At 44.0% G+C, this 12,704-nt stretch overlaps 1 protein-coding gene across 1 annotated transcript in view; it reads left to right on the forward strand.

Annotated features, from left to right (window-relative positions):
• Positions 1 to 3,819: 3,819 nt before the first annotated feature.
• The window catches only part of LOC129327899 (zinc finger protein 420-like), a 32,638-nt gene continuing 23,753 nt past the window's right edge, over positions 3,820 to 12,704 (forward strand). Inside the window, exons 1-6 of the mRNA XM_054976647.1 lie at positions 3,820 to 3,879; positions 5,579 to 6,090; positions 6,379 to 6,427; positions 7,868 to 7,947; positions 8,934 to 9,054; positions 10,478 to 10,573. Of these exons, the coding sequence (XP_054832622.1) occupies positions 5,749 to 6,090; positions 6,379 to 6,427; positions 7,868 to 7,947; positions 8,934 to 9,054; positions 10,478 to 10,573 (688 nt within the window). The 5' untranslated portion in view covers positions 3,820 to 3,879; positions 5,579 to 5,748. The remainder of the gene's footprint in view (positions 3,880 to 5,578; positions 6,091 to 6,378; positions 6,428 to 7,867; positions 7,948 to 8,933; positions 9,055 to 10,477; positions 10,574 to 12,704) is intronic.

A 12,704-nucleotide genomic window follows, 5' to 3' on the forward strand; every position in this document is an offset into this window, starting at 1 on the left:
ACAGTTTTGCAAAAACTTTTTTTTCAACATCCCTTCTTCCTATTGCTCATGATGACTGGAAGTGGTAAGGGCAGTGTAGTTTCTGCTGGATGTTCCGTGATTTTAGTATTTGCCGTGTCATTATCCCAGTGAAATATGCTCAGAATCTATGGATTGTGAGAGACCCCAGTGAGGCACAAAATCATGGAGGAGTCATTTGGCCACTGTCACATCATTTGGCTTTCTGTAGGGGTATGCTTTGATCCACCCACTAAAAAGACAATTCATGCAACATAGCTTCCGGTAATTGAATAAAGTCTATTTCTAAGTTCAGAAAAGGCCACTAGGTGGCAGTCTAGAAGCGTTGCCCATATATCAATGATCTGGATGAAAGGGTAAACGGGCTACTCATTAAATTTGCTAATGATACCAAATTGGGAGGAGTGGCAAATTGCCAAGACAAAGTTAAAATTCAACAAGACATGAATACTGTGGAGAAGTGGGTGGTTGTGAACAGGATGCAATTCAACATAGATAAGTGCACAGTATTACATCTGGGCCACAAAAATGTAAAGCACAAATACAGGATGGGGGATACACTTCTGGGTAGTAGTGTATGTGAAAGAGATCTTGGGGTAAGAGTGGACTGTAAACTAAATATGAGCAGTCAATGTGATGAGGTAGCAAAAAAGGCAGTCTTGGGTTGTATCAAAAGGGCCATTGCATCAAAATTGCAGGAGGTCATAGCCCCTCTCTATACTGCCTTGGTCAGGCCACACCTGGAGTACTGTGTGCAGTTCTAGAGGCCTCACTTCAAAAAGGATGTGAACAAAATTGACAGGGTGCAGAAGAGAGCAATGAGAATGATCAGGGGTCTGGATAACTGAGACCTACAAGAAAAGGCTGAGGGCCTTGGGAATGTTTAGTTTGGAGAAGAGGAGATTGAGGGGGGACATGATTGCTCTCTCTAAATATATGAAAGGCTGTTATTTGAAGGAGGGCAAGGAGCTGTTCCAGTCAGCAGCAGAGAACAGGACTCGAAGCAATGGGCTTAAATTACATACAGAAAGGTACCAGCTGGATATTAGGAAAAACTTTTTCATGGTCAGAGTAGTTCAAAGGTAGAATCAGCTGCCTAGGGAGGTGGTCTCTCCTTCACTGGCAGTTTTCAAGAAGAGGCTGGATGAATATTTGTCAGAGATGCTTTAGGCTCATCCTGCATTGGGCAGGGGGTTGAACTAGAAGTTCTGTATGGCCCCTTCCAACTCTGTGGTTCTGTGATTCTATGATTTATAGGTTTGCATGGATTATCCCTTGGGCAAATCAACTTCTATCATAAGTTTGAAATAGCATATGCACAAAAAATAAAAAGAGATTGAGGTACTACACCACAAATGACTCCAATCATGATGTCAGCACATCTACCAAAATGTTCTCATTATCTAGATGTGTCTGGACAAAAAAAACCATCTGCATGCCACCTCCGCATGGGGAGAAAAACAGAGGTGCAGAAGAAACGGCACAGGAGACATCCCAAACAGAATTCAATTCTTGCAAACCAACAATGAAGAAAAGGGGTCTATCATGCCTGTGGAAAACTTCAAAAAGGCCATTGCAGAGCTGGAAAAAGTACAAAAGAGGGCAACTAAGATGATTATGGGGTTGCAGCTCCTTTCCTATGACAATAGGCTGAAGAGTCTGGGACTTTTCAGTTTAGAAGAGATGTAACTAAGGGGTTGTGTGTGAGAGTGACAGAGGTTTATGAAATTATGCATGAGGTAGAGAGAGCAGGGAGAGATAGCTTTTTCTCCCTCTCGCAAAATACTACAATTTGAGAGCATCCAATGAAGTTGATGGGTAGTAGATACAGGATGGACGAAAGGAACTACTACTTTATACAAGTGATTAAAATGTGATCTGTCAGAGGATGTTGTGATGACTACAGGCACAGAAAGCTTTAAAACAGGATTAGACTGATTCATGAAGGATAGATCTATCAGTGGCTATCAGTCAAGGCAACTAAAAAGAACCTCCACATCCAGAGGCACTCAACCTCTGAATCCCAATGCCAGTAGGCATCATCATGGGAAGACCTCAGCTTCTATGCCTTGTTGCTGGCGCTCAGGAGTAATAGGTTGGCCACCGTATCAGACATGTCACTGGATTAGATGGCCCATTGGTTTGATCCAACATGGCTCCTATTACATTTCTTGTTTGGTGTGTCTGTCTGAGTGCCATCTTCTTCTCTTGCTTGCCCCCTTTTGATTGCTGGTATAACAACCTCTTGGCAGGTGAATGTGGCAGCCTTTTGTTACCTGGGTCAAAAAAGGTTGGTTGTTGTGGGTTTTCTGGGCTGTACTGCCATGGTCTTGGCATTGTAGTTCCTGACGTTTCGCCAGCAGCTGTGACTGGCATCTTCAGAGGTGTAGCACCGAAAGACAGAGATCTCTCAGTGTCACAGTGTGGAGGAGATGTTTGCAGGTGATTTATATCTACTCAGAAGAGTGGGTTGGGTTGTGTCATCCTGCCCAATCTTATAACATTCTTCCAAAAGTACTGTCTTCAGGACAGCTTCACCTGACCTTCAGTTGACCTACCTCAGAGCACAGAACCACACTGATGAATCCGTGCAAACATGTTTTCTTTTTATCTGGGAGCTCCACATGGAGCCAACAGGTGGCCAGTGATTCCTCCCCTTATAATTGATCTAAATCATGGTGATTCAGTTTTCTTGACAAAGCCCAAGGGATTACCTCAGAGATCCCTTTTGAAACCAGTTAACAAATTTCAAAACTCAAGTGCAGCATGATACAAGCTTGCTACTATGCCTGCAAAGGCTGGTGCGTAAATAGTTTAGTTTAGTTTAGTTTATATTCCACCCTCCCCACACCAGCAGGCTCAGGGCGGATTACGATTTAGATACATTTAAAACATCTAACAATTTACAGAGTTTAAAATCATGAATGTATAAACATCCTAAGATTTAAAATACAGATGGGGGATGTCGCTAGTGGGAAGGGCACAACCCAGGCTTGACTGAACGGAGGGGGGGGGCTCCGCCTAGCATCAACCATACGCCTGGCAGAACAGCTCTGTCGTGTAGGCCCAAATAAATCCTGCCGGGTCCTGATCTCATTAGACAGAGTGTTCCACCAGGCTGGGGCCAGGACCAAAAAGCCCTGGCCCTGGTCGATGCCAGGCGGGCCTCCCTGGGGCCAGGGACCTTCAACAGATGTTTGCCATTAGAGCAAAGAGTCCTCTGAGGCTCATATGGGGAGAGGCGGTCCCGCAGATACACCAGTCCCAGTCTGCATAGGGTTTTATAGGTTAATACCAGAACCTTGAACCTGATTCAGTACTCTACTGGTAACCAGTGCAGCTGACACAATACCAGCGTTATGTGCTCACACCTTGATGTTCCAGTGATGACCTGCGCCGCTGCATTCTGTGCAAGCTGTAGCCACCGGATCAGGTTCAGGGAAAGCCCAACGTAGAGTGTGTAGTCAAGCTTAGAGGTGACCATTGCCTGGATCACTGTAGCCAAGCTGCCAGAAGAAAGATAAGGGGCAAGCTGCCTGGTCTGTTGAAGATAAAAAAAAGAAGACCTGGCAACTGCAGTGACCTGGGCCTCCATAGTCAAGGAGGCATCGAGGATCACCCCGAGGCTCCTAACTCAAAAAAAAATCCAGAGTTTGACGGTGGCTTTATGCGTAAATGCACCCTCTGGCAAGGCAAAGCCAGAAGTGGTGCTTTCTGAAGAGTCCACCTAAGGGTTAAAGGGAAGAAGTCTCTATTCCTAGAGAGGGCAGAGAGGTCACCTGATCTAGGACAATCACTTCCAGCTCCAGTGTACCACGTGAGTGTTGCATCGGCAGCGCCTGAGGCCTCTTTGCAAAATCGGTAAGTAATACAATAATATTTCCTTTGCGAAATCCCTCCCTGCTCTTAACATTATGAACCAGTGGGCTCCGTTTACCAGAAGGGCTTTTCAGCCCTTGAGATGGAGCTAAGTTCTTCCTGGAATAAGACATGCACCTTCTGCCCTATTTTTTCTGTCATCTTGCTGTCAGCAGACTCCAGCAAAAGGTCTGTCTTTTCCTGTCTTGTTTTTATTTTATTTATGTTCTTTATAATCTGCCTTTCCCATTGAAATTCAAGGACAACGACACAATGTACGTCAATATGATAAGTGGCTGGGATATTCAGTACACAGTACAACAGGGTATGCATTGCGGACGTTTGAAACAAAGCATAAATCTGGGGGGGAAACCCTAAATAATTTGATATGAACATTTTCATCGACAGAAGTTGCATATCAGGACTGATATACAGAACCCAGTAGAACAGCCTACAGTTCCAGTCCCTTTTCGAGAGGAACTCTGTGAGCCATTTCTTACAACACAGGCCTCTTAGCTGAGTAGAAATCCCTTCTGAATAATTCACTTTTGCGTAGTTTGCAGAAAGCCAGGAGAGGGGGGGCTTCCCTGTCCTCTTCAGGTACACCCTTCCACAGGGCAGGGGCCACCGTAGAGAGAATGCTCGTGTACATGCCCCTTTTCAGACTGGTACCTGCAGAAGACCCAGTTCGGAGGAGTGAATCTCCCATGCTGGAGCATAGATAGGCAGTTCCATAATTTTTTCATGAGCCTAAATTTGCTGTACTGCCATTGTGTTCCCACACTGCATTTCGGCCTCTGACTTGCAGTTCTGGAATAGCAAACTTCGATTTTTGGAGGGTTTCCCTTTCCCTATTCTGTCTTACTGAAAGTACAATTCTGCCTACCAGCTCAGTCCAAGTATTCTTTGTCATCAGCTCTTCAGTCTACTGGGTGATTTCTGCCTCTTGGTGCGCTTCAGTTGCATTGGCTAATGTAAGATTTTTGGCTTCTAGAAATCCACCTCACCTCTTAAAAATCACGGAAACCGGGGGCAACCTGATCCCTTCAGAATGAGTGACCAAACGCTACCAAGACAGACTTGGGTTCCTCAGATCAGCCACAGAGCTCTGAAAGATCTCTGCTTGGCCTTGTGTTCGTGTATGACAATGACATTTGTTTCTTTAGAGTATTTTTCCGCTGCCTTGCCAGAGAACCTGGCTGAGGTGGCTTTAAAAAACCATAGTATTGAAAACATAAAAATTGAAATATGTTAATTAAAAATCCAGCATAAAAACCCTAGCCAGAATATAAAAACAAAAATCCTTCAATGAAAATGAGTTAACAGTTTCCAGACAGAACACACCCTATCAAATTAGGGCCTCTTTTTAGCTCCATTTAGCTTCTGCTACACCACTCTCTCCCTCTTTCTAACTTTACAATAACCACTTTGCAAATATGCATCCCACTTCTGGTACTGTATAATGTCCTCTGGCTCTGGAACACTTCAAGAAACTTTAGTTTATAGTTTAGCAAAGCTTTTATTAAGCAGCGAAGAGTCTGTTTCCTGAGTGGATGCTTCTCTTCACATGCTCCATTTGGCTCCTTATTTACAAACACCCTTGATTCCATTGTGTTCCATGAGATTTCGGGAGTCAAGGGTCACCTCTTTAGATGCAGGTGTCCATATATATATTTCCAACAAATCAGTCATCTCTTTGCAGGAGGTCATAAATCTGGTACTTGCCTTTATAGAAAAATCCAGCACAGGAGGAAGGCAATCCGTTGGTCTTGGTGGAGGATGTCTGGAGAGGAAGGGCGGATAATGGAGGAGCAAGAATCAGTTGGTCAAGAAACAAGATAAGGCTCTGATGGTACCAAGGTTGGGAGCAGAATGGAACTGGGGAAAGGCACCACGCAGAAGAGCCTGGAAGAGGATTTTCCCCCTTCAGATGTGCAGTGCCAGCAATTCAGGCACTTCCAGTACAAGAAAGTAGAAGGGCCCCGAGAGGCTTGCAGCCGACTGCACCATCTTTGCCGCCAGTGGTTGAAGCCAGAAAGATACAGCAAGAAAGAGATCCTGGACCTGGTGGTCTTGGAGCAGTTCCTGGCCATCCTGCCTCCGGAGGTAGAGAGCTGGGTCAGGGAATGCGGACCAAAGACAAGTTCTCAGGCAGTGGCCCTGGCCGAAGGCTTCCTCCTGAGCCAGGCAGATGCCAAGAAGCAGGTTCAGCAGGTGAGAGGGACTCATCTGGGTAATAAGTGGAGCACAAAATATGATCAGGGATACCCTCAAAATCCATACTGATATGAGATGCCTGTTTATGTTTATGGCTGTGTTTTATGGTTATTACCAATGTTTCAGATTGATTCTGATGTAAATCTGCTCTGAGCCCATTCGCATGGAGAGCAGATGAATCAATCAATCAATCAGATTGCGCCAACATTTTAAGCACCCCCTCTTCCCAGTCTTTCTCATGCTCCTTTTCTTAGCATCTTTCTGAGATCCCCACTTCTTTTTCAGATACCGGAAAACATCACGCAGGAGCTTTACCAGGGAGCAGCATTTCTGGGTAAGATCAAAAGAGCCTACTGGAGTTCCTCCTTGAGTGTTGGTGGGCTGCTTTTATCCCCTTCCCCCATTCCAGTGTGCAAATAATGCTCCATTCCAGCTTCCAACTTTGAAAATATCCATTTGGAGAAGAACAAAAAAGAGAATTGATTCATAATCTTGACTAAATAACTTGAAGAATGATTTAGGCCATACCCTATTTCCAAGTATATTATATTCGTGCCAAGATCACATAGTTAACCAATTAAGTTAACTACTTTCGAAAAATGCCAGTAGGCTTGTGGTTAAGGATAAAGAAAAATGATAGAGATTTATAGTTTAGCCATGATCATTTTGACAATGAGAGCCTAGTATAAATGAATGGGAGAAAATATGAGGGAATGTTTCCAGCTCACTTCACCTCTGGTGTCAGCAGTAGGAGCGTTGAGAAGAAAGCTGCCTCCTAACTCAAAAAATGACGACAGATATAAATTAATTTTTTAAATGGGCAAGAGGAATGCATTGAGCCAAAAAGAAAAGGATCAAAATTACAATCCTTGAAGAGACCACATGGAAAAGTAACATAATTCATGCCGAGGCTACCTGGTCCAGAGCACTGCAGGATTTCCTGGTCTCCATGACAACCAGGGGGGTGCCTCAGGTAGTAACAGGCCCCACACTCTGCGCAGGGCTTCAGCTATTTTGCTCAGCACCTCTCAGATAAAATGTCTTCTGCGGAATCTGACCCTGGGTGACTAGTGACAGTGGTCAGATTGTATCAGTATGCCAACTTGTCTGGTTCTTTGTCATTCTTCTCATTCATTTTTAGGATGTGGGCAGGTTCCTTGAAGTTTCCGACCCAGGAGGTCTCACTCCACCAGTTTCAAATGTTCTTTTTTGAAGAAGGTGATTGAAAGGGTGGTGGCAGGACAGCTTCAGGCTTTCTACGGCCAGGCAAATGTTTAGTTCCTTTTCAATCTCCTTTTAGGCTTGCTGATAGGAGTGAAACAGCCTTGGTCGCCTTGGTGGATGACCCTTGCTGGGAGACGGACAGAGAGGGAATGCCTCTGTGCAAAGTGGGCTTTGGTACTTCATCAATAATAAGGCTGCCTTTTTCCCTATGAGCTCATCTTGCTTTGTGACACAAGATTCTGGGGTGTCGCAGCTGCGATTCTGTCGGTGGTTTTAGGACTGCCTCTTCCTTGCATTTCAGAGGTCTTCCTTCTTCAGCCTGTGAATTCTGTACCACTGGAGAAACAAGCCATAATTTTGTCTATGTAACCATAGCAAGAGTAGACTTTCCAAACATTTGAAATCAAACATTTTTCTTAAATAAGGATGCAAGTGTAGTTGTGACCATGAGCCAAAAGAGGGAGAACCTTCTCCTCCCATACAAGAAAAAGTGAAATGCTAAATTCTTGGAGAGTTTAAAATGTTTTCCAATTACCTTTGATCTCTTCAGGCGAGGCCTTGAAACCAATGATGTATTCTTTACCATCTCTTTCCATCAGAGAGAAAGCAGATTCTGTATGGTCAGATGGGGTAAGTGTGGAACTACAAGTCATGACCCTGGGTGCCTCCCTGAACCTCTTTCTCTACTTCTCTTTTCTCCTTTTTATGCTGTTCACTGGATGAAACATGGAACGGCTCTGGTGGTAGTTTGCATCCTGTGTGCAACCATCAAATAATAATCTTGTTGGATTGTGCTTAGAAGAGGAAGAATTATTCCATTATTTGATAGGAGTGAGAAAATCTGAGAATTATATGAGAATCAGAGTTAGAAGGGGTCTAACAGACCATCTAGTCCAACCCCTTTCCCAATGGAAGAAGAGCCTAAAGCATCCCCGGCAAGTATTCATCCAGCCGCTCCTTGAAGATTACCAGTGAAAGGGAACCCACCACACAACAACCAGTTCCACTGCTGGATTGCTCTTAACAGGAAGAAGTTTTTCCTAACATCCAGCCAGTACCTTCCCTCCTGTAGTTTAAACCCATTGTTTCAATCCCCATACTGTGTTATTGACAAGAACAGCTCCCTTCTCTCCCCTACGTGACAGCATTTCAAATACTTCGAGAGTGCAGTCCTCCCCTCAACCTCCTCCCCTCCATACTGAACATTGACAGGTCCCTCCATATTTCTTTGTAGGGCTTGGTCTTCAGGCCCCTGATCATCCTGGTTGCTGTCCTTTGCATTCATTCCAATTTGACCACAACCTTTTGTAGTGAGACTTCCAGAACTGCACACAATACTCCAGGAGGGGCCTGAACAATCTGGTATATAGTGGTACAACGATATCCTTTGTTTTGGATGTTATGGCTTTGTTGATACACCCGAAGACTGAATCCCTTCACACGCTCATCCAGATAATTTTGAAAGTCACTGGGCCCAGAAACAAGCCCTGTAACACTCCACTGGACACCTCCTTCCAATCTGACATGAAGCCATTGACAACTGCTCTTTGGGTGTGATTATCCAGCCAGTTTGCGATCCATCTAAAAAGCTTTCTTTTTTCTCTTTTCGGGCTCAGGTGACCTTTGCGGAGGTGTCTGTTGATTTTACTACGGAGGAGTGGGCTCTTCTGGATCTGAACCAAAGAAGGCTTTACAGGGAAGTCATGGAGGACAATTGTCAGACAGTGGCCTCTCTGGGTAAGGCTCCCCTTTATTCACTGTGGTTGAAGGCAGAAATGGCTCCTTCTAAGAAGGGCTCCTGTAGGATTCTTTCCACGTAGACTCTCAGTAGGTGAGTGGGGCAGGTCCCTGTGCAGGCAGACGTTGTTCTTCTACGTATATAGCTGACTCACCTAGTTTTAGTCATAGTTTAGTTTGTAAATTAAAATGTTGGTTTGTAAATTGAAAAGGAACAGCTTATGGGTTGTCAGTGGGTTCTCATCGGCCTTTCAGAGCAGCCAAGGAAGGAAGCATTTTAAAAAACCCATAATAATCCCTTTTTTTATATAGGGACCTTGTTGTGCATTTTACAAAGTACGAAAAAATACTTCCTTGCTCCCAGGCCTTTATGGTCCTCTGTTTGCATGAGTGGGGACATTCCACTGTATTCAGTCTACTTACTAATCTGAACTCCCCAGTGGGGCTAAAGCATACTGTCAATAACCAATCATTCAATATCAATATATTGTAAGTGCAAAAGGTGCTCTCTACATAGACAATGGTCTTGAAAACATCGATACATTCAAAATAAAATCTTCATAAATATGCAATAAATATATACAAAAGCTGGTACAAAAGCAACAAATATCCAGGTACTTCTTCATATACAATAAATAAAAGAGGCATCATATAGTCATAGTCCAAAAACACTTTGTAAATATCTTTCCTTGGAGCAATGAGGTAGAAGTGGTGTGAAAGCTTCAAGTTCATACATTGCGGTGCCAGTCCATAAACAATTTCTTCAATGAATAATTTCAATGAATAATAGCTATTAGGTTTACTCCCTGTTATTTACTCTTTGTTTGCATTCTTTCTCAATCTACGTACACCAGTGTAGGCATAAGCATGGTCAACCTACACAGAAATAGGGTATGATAGAGCATTGAAGAACAGACTATGAAAAAGTGGATTTTAGCAGGTTTAGTAAATTTTGTCTATATCATGGAGAGCCTTGCCTACTGAATTTGTGTGTACCAGATTGCTAGTAAAAGCAAAGGAGCACATCCTTCCAGAAAAGAGGTAGTCCAGAGGAAAATGCTGTTGTGAGGATAATAAATGTCCAAAATGGAACTATCATATTTAAAAGGGGCACATGAACATATTTTTTCCCACCTGCAAGGAGTATGGGGAATCTTGAAGGGGAGAAGAGACCTTCACGGCCCTTTGTCAAGGCCACATTAGATGGTATCAGAAAGGGATGCTGGATCCTTCTTGCCTTTGGAGGGGGTTGAGACACTATATCCCAATTGCTGTGTGTGAGCTAGATCTTCCCTATGCTGAACTCCCCTGATCCCTCCTCTGCTGTGGGTCACTACTGCGATCTGCAGACAGACTCTTCTGGATCAAAGCCTTAGCCTTCTGCCCCCCTGTGAAGTATCTGTTCTGTTTCTTTCCCCACAAGGAGGACTTCTAGTTCCCAGACCTGACTGTGTTTCCGTGCTGCAAGTAAATGGAAATCTATCTTTCCAGGAACCAAGAGCAAGAGAGAGATCACCAGGTATGAACCATTTTCTAACCTCTCCTTGTACCTAATCTTGGAGGAAATTTCTATACCCTACCCGGTTGTAGTCAACATTCATTCATTTATATGCCTCAACAGAGAAGGAGACCACTATGTCAAATTAAAAATATAACAAAGTAGGCTCCAGGCAAGCTTCTCGAAGGGCGAAGTCTCCACAGAAAATGCCCTGCCTCTAGTGACCATTGACCCCTTTACAAAGAGGCATAGAGAGCAGGGCTTCGGAGGCAGACCTTAATCGGGTGGAGACACAGTATGACTGGAGGTAGCCCCTCAAGTACTCCATCCCCCTTTAGGGCCTTAAGTGTAGAACAAGGACCATTGCAGCTGCTCCACTTGCTCCACCTAGATGAGAATTTCTTCTGAGCGGCATTGGTGCATCAGAGAGAGGGGCTTGGACCAGGGGTGTGATGAGTCCCGGGCAGGGGATGTGTTGGGAGGATCTGGGGGCCTTAGTAGATCATATATGGAACATGAGTCAGCAGTGTGATTCTGTAGCTAAAAAGGCAACTGCGATTTTAGGCTGCATCAACCGGAGTATAGTGTCCTGATCACAAAATGTGATGGTATGGCTTTACTCTGCTCTGATTAGACCAAACTTGAAGTACTGTGTTCAATTTTGGTCTCGACATTTTAAGAAGCAAGTTGACAAGCTGGAACGTGTCCAGAGGAGGGCAACGAAGATGATGAGGGGTCTGGAGACCAAGTCTTATGAGGAAAGGTTGAAGGAGCTGGGTATGTGTAGCCTGAAGAGGAGGTGACTGAGAGGTGCTTTAATAGCCCTCTTCAAGTATTTGAAGGGCTGTCACATAGTAGATGGAGCAAAGTTGTAGTCTGTTACCTCCAAGGTCAGACCAGAGTTAGTGGATTAAATTTAAACCAAAGCAGTTTTGGGCTAAACTTCAGGAAGGATTTCCTGACTCAGTATGTACTTGGGCAGATAGTTGGAGGAGAAGCAGATTGGAGTGAACTGGAATACAGCTCCCATGGCCCTTGCTTATGTGTAATTGGAATTGGAATTATGTAATGCCAATTGGCATTTGGAGTCAAGAAGCAATTTTCCTCACAGTCAAATTGTCCAGAGATCTTCAGAGATTTTGTGCCTACCTTAGGGCACTGCTTAGATGTCCTTGGGAGAGTGGACCAGCGTACCTATAAATTTCCTGCATAGTTTTCGGGGTTGGACTAGATGACCCGTGTGGCCTACTTCAGCTATACATTTTTATCTTTGCTGTAACTGAAAACACAACAACCAGTTAATACAGAGCAGGATTTTCCTCCCTTCAAGTGATTTTTTGTTCCGTCATTATCAACATCCATTAATACACCTTTTTCCTTCATTATGCTTTTGTGTTAATGTTTCACTAGTTTTTTCCTCTTCTTTCCAGAGGCCCAAGGTCCCCATAAAAAGCCTGAGAAAGAGCCAGAACAGCTGCCATTGGAAAGGGAACAGCAGAGAAGAGACGATAGAAGATGGGAAACGGGGAATAAATCTTCTCCTTCTCAAGTTGCTGAAACCCAGGATATCCTACCATACAGTATAAGGATCACTTACCCCGTGTGTGGGAAAAAATTCATTTCTCAATCTGTGTTTGATAAGCAGTGGGAAAAATGCAAATGTGTGGACTGTGGAAAGGGCTTTGACCAGTGTACAAACATTATTTCCCAAAGGAATATCCACACAGAACAGAATCCATATAAATGCATGGAGTGTGGAAAGAGGTTTGCTCAGAGTGGAAACATTAATAGCCATCAACATATCCATACACAGGAGAAACCATATAAATGTGTGGACTGTGGAAAGAAGTTTGCTAGGAGTTCAGCACTTACTGCCCATCGACGCATCCACACAGGGGAGAGACCATATGAATGTGTGGACTGTGGAAAGAGTTTTGCTACAGGTTCAGAACTTACTGTCCATCGACGTGTCCACACAGGGGAGAAACGATATAAATGTGTGGACTGTGGAAAGAGCTTTGCTAAGAGTGCACATCTTACTGTCCATCAATACATCCACACAGGAAAGAAACCATATGAATGTGGGGACTGTGGAAAGAGCTTTGCTCAGAATACAGATCTTACTATCCATCGACGTATCCATACTGGGGAG

Source organism: Eublepharis macularius, chromosome 4 (assembly GCF_028583425.1).
Source record: "Eublepharis macularius isolate TG4126 chromosome 4, MPM_Emac_v1.0, whole genome shotgun sequence".
In the NCBI taxonomy this organism is placed as follows: Eukaryota; Metazoa; Chordata; class Lepidosauria; order Squamata; family Eublepharidae; genus Eublepharis; species Eublepharis macularius.